The sequence below is a fragment of the Naegleria gruberi genome (assembly GCF_000004985.1).
Source record: "Naegleria gruberi genomic scaffold NAEGRscaffold_90, whole genome shotgun sequence".
Lineage (NCBI taxonomy): Eukaryota > Heterolobosea > Eutetramitea > Acrasida > Naegleriidae > Naegleria > Naegleria gruberi.
Genome location: NW_003163237.1, coordinates 1 through 3,419, shown reverse-complemented (window position 1 = coordinate 3,419; position 3,419 = coordinate 1). Strand labels below are relative to the sequence as shown.

The 3,419-nt window shown below is 34.2% G+C and overlaps 3 protein-coding genes across 3 annotated transcripts; all 3 read left to right on the top strand.

The window, feature by feature from the left end:
- Nucleotides 1-16: 16 nt before the first annotated feature.
- NAEGRDRAFT_76060 (uncharacterized protein) lies at nt 17-947 on the top strand (the record flags this gene model as incomplete). Its single annotated transcript, XM_002668948.1, has 2 exons — nt 17-653; nt 703-947. 2 exons carry the CDS (start codon nt 17-19, stop codon nt 945-947), a joined length of 882 nt encoding a protein of 293 aa, XP_002668994.1.
- A 286-nt stretch (nt 948-1,233) lies between these two features.
- On the top strand, nt 1,234-2,199 carry NAEGRDRAFT_76059 (uncharacterized protein; the record flags this gene model as incomplete). Its single annotated transcript, XM_002668947.1, has 1 exon — nt 1,234-2,199. The coding sequence occupies one exon, from the start codon at nt 1,234-1,236 to the stop codon at nt 2,197-2,199; it is 966 nt and encodes a 321-aa protein (XP_002668993.1).
- A 655-nt stretch (nt 2,200-2,854) lies between these two features.
- On the top strand, nt 2,855-3,369 carry NAEGRDRAFT_76058 (uncharacterized protein; the record flags this gene model as incomplete). The annotated part of the gene is made up of 1 exon (XM_002668946.1): nt 2,855-3,369. A coding segment is annotated over one exon (515 nt), but the record flags the coding sequence as incomplete, so codon positions are not given.
- Between the last annotated feature and the right edge of the window lie 50 nt (nt 3,370-3,419).

Below are 3,419 nucleotides of genomic sequence, written 5' to 3'. Positions count from 1 at the left end.
TAGGGCTGACACTAGCATGCTCATTGATGATAGAGATATTTTGTGTGGAGATGCTACCAAGAAGTGCCACTCTGATAGTCAATATCCATGCCCAAGTTTATGCTCCAAGAAGGGAACTTGTAATCTGGAAAAGAAGAAATGCGACTGTCAACCTGGCTATTATGACAATAATTGTTCAATTGGAAGAGCTAAATATTCATTGAACATTCTTTCAAATTCTGTTTCGTTCAATAATTTGTATATTAGTGGAAGAGATACTGTTGTTTTGGAAGTTAACATTCAAGAAAGAACTTCTCTATTGGATCTTTACTTGGAAGTCAATCGTATTGGAAAGTATGGAAATCCATTCGTTTTCATGAATGTTTCAACAACAGCTGATGCATTATCGAGTAGAGAATTGAAACTCTTGGCTGTGAAACAAATCGGTTACAGTTTATTGAATGGATATAAGAGTACAAGATCAGAAGCTCAATCCAGCCACGAACACTACTTTTACACAGGTTACAAGACTTTCCAATTTTACAACACTTCACATGATTCAAGGAAAATTATCGACGCCCAAGATGTTCAAATTATAAGAAATGAATTCCAAACCATTGCCATTGTCATTTACAATGCTGCTGATTTACCAGTCGAATTCAATGTAACATTGAGTAAGTTTATCAATATTTCACAATTTCTCATTATCAATTTCTTAAATAGAGGCCAATCTTGCAAGTGGAAAGGTTCAAACAGCTGGCATCTTTTTATCTCTGAGTGTGGTCATGCTCATGGTTATTGTCTTTGAGGTTGTCTTACTCATTCAACGATCCAACAACCGCAAACAATTCATTCTTCCAAAACTACAGGAAAGACAAGATATTCAAAGAAGAGGACTCTTGGAAAATAACAATTCACTTGTGGATGAGGATGAAAATTCAGAAGTGTTACGACAACGAAATAATTAATTGAAATATTTAATGAAAATTGTTCAATAAGTTATTTGTGTGTTCATATAATTACGAAATTATTTCATATACGAATGTTTTGGAAGTAACAGACCAGTTTATTTATCAATGAGTATTGATGACGAATCAACTAAATGTTTCTTTGATTTACAGAACTTTGTATTTTTTCACAAACGAAAGTGGACGAATCAACACGATTATAATAATTCGTTCCAATAATCAATTGCCATTTCAAAATCTCAATTTCTCTCATCAAATTCCCAAAATACTTTTCATCATTAAAAAAATGTCACAAGTCAAAACTGTTATTCTTTTGCTCTTGATCGCTTTGGCATCCGCCGTTGCTGTCAACGCTTCCTTGGATACCTTCGACATGTTGAGTGATTTCATCTCCATGTCCGATCTCTCTCCAAGAAGATCTTCTTCTTCCTCTTCTTCCAGCAGAAGACCAACTAGTTCCTCTTCTTATAGAAGACCAACCAGTTCTTATAACAGAAGACCAACCACCAGTAATAACAGAAGACCAACTTCTTATAACAGAAGACCAACTACTACTACTAACAATAGAAGAAGACCAACTTCAAACACTAGAAGACCAACTAGTAGTAATAATAGAAGACAACCAACTAATAGAAGACCAACTAGACCAACTAGAACTAATGTTAGAAATGGTTCTAATAATAATAGAAGAAAGCCAAGTAATAGTGTTAGACCTGGAATGAGTAATCAAAGATTTTCTCAATATAGAAATACTCAATCCAAACCATATGGTGCTAATACTCAATCTAATCAACCAGCTCGTCAACCAACTCGTCAACCAACAACTGCTCAACAACCAGCTCAACAAAACATTCGTTCAACTGCTCCTAGCTCACAAGTTGTCCAATCTGCCATGAGCAATGTTAGATCTGCTTCTCACAGCCAATCTCAAGGTAAATGTGCCAAATATACTGCCAATGCCATTGAAAAGGCCTTGACTGGTAAGACTTACACAATTAATCGTCCAGGTTCTGCTAAGGATTTCGGTTCTTGGTTACAAAAGATGGGTTATCAAAAGGTTAGTGGACCAATGCAACCTGGTGATGTCCAAATCTTCCAAGCTATTCCTGGACATCCTGATGGTCACATGCAAATGTTGACTTCTGGTGGTCAATTTGTTTCTGATTTTAGACAAAGAGATATGTATCCTGGACCAAGTTACAGAAATACTCACCAAGTTCCAGCCAACTACAGATATGTTGGTAATCAATAAATCATTTGTAGATTTTGGAACAATTATTGAGTGGCTTTTACTTTTCTGAATTACTAAGATTAATATTTCCAACCAAAAGTAATAACAACAAAATAATTTCATTTGTTTCCAATTTGTTAATTATTGAAATGAAGTATTCTATTCAGAAATATTTTCAGTTTGAATTTGGCTTTGTCTATGGAGAGTAAACGGAAAATTTAACATTAGCAATACTATTAAGGAGGAGGAGCAGATAGATGGGATTCATAATGGTTTTAACTAAAAATTCGTTGTCGCTTAAAAACCAGGTCCCTTAATAAAATACAAGACTTGAAGTAATACATTCAAAATTAATTTTGATTTGTGGTTGGTCAACATTTTTCCGTTCCAACATTTTTAAATTATTTAAATTATTTAAATTAAAAAATAAGAGCCTTCGTGTGCTTTGTTCAGCGTTCATCATCATGTAAAGACGCAAACCTGTTTTCTTGCCTGTGTTGGAGGTTATTTATACTTCATCAACAACAAAGGAGGATTGTAAAAATAGGGTTGAGAATTCACGTTCTTTTGCTTTGGCAAACGTGATTGCTTGCTTTTGTTTTAAAACAGAGCCAACACGTTCTTATTAATAGAAACCATCAAATCAAAGAAAAAAGTAGAAGAACAACATCAAATAATGAAGACTCCACAACTCAAATCCAAGGAAAGATATATTGTAGTTGATAAATATCCAGCTGCCAGAAATGTTTTACTTCATTCACTTCCTCAGAATCCTTCGTTCACTTCTAGACTTGTTCAATATGATCATGATTTTGCTATCCATGTTGGTGCTGAGCTGGAGATCATCCAAGATTGCTCTTGGATTAGTAATGATTCAGCTCAAGTAGTGGACAATTCACAAGACAAATATATTGTAGGATCTGGTCTCTTGTTGAGAAAGAATGGGAAATACTTCTTCATGCAAAATAAGGCCTCAATTGGAAAGGTTATGTTTATTTTCACAATTCTTGAGCTTGACGTATTTAAAAGAGAACTGGACGATGAAGTGAAGGAGTTACTTCAGAAATGTGTTAAACAATTTGAGGGAGAAGAATTAGAACATTTGAAAGATGCTATCAATGGTGGGGATTCATTTTCCCAATTTTTATTCAAAGGCAGAAAGAAGGAAAATGTAAAACATTTCTTTGAAAAGTATAGGAATATTCTATTAGAATTAGATCTATCACAACATCCTACAGATA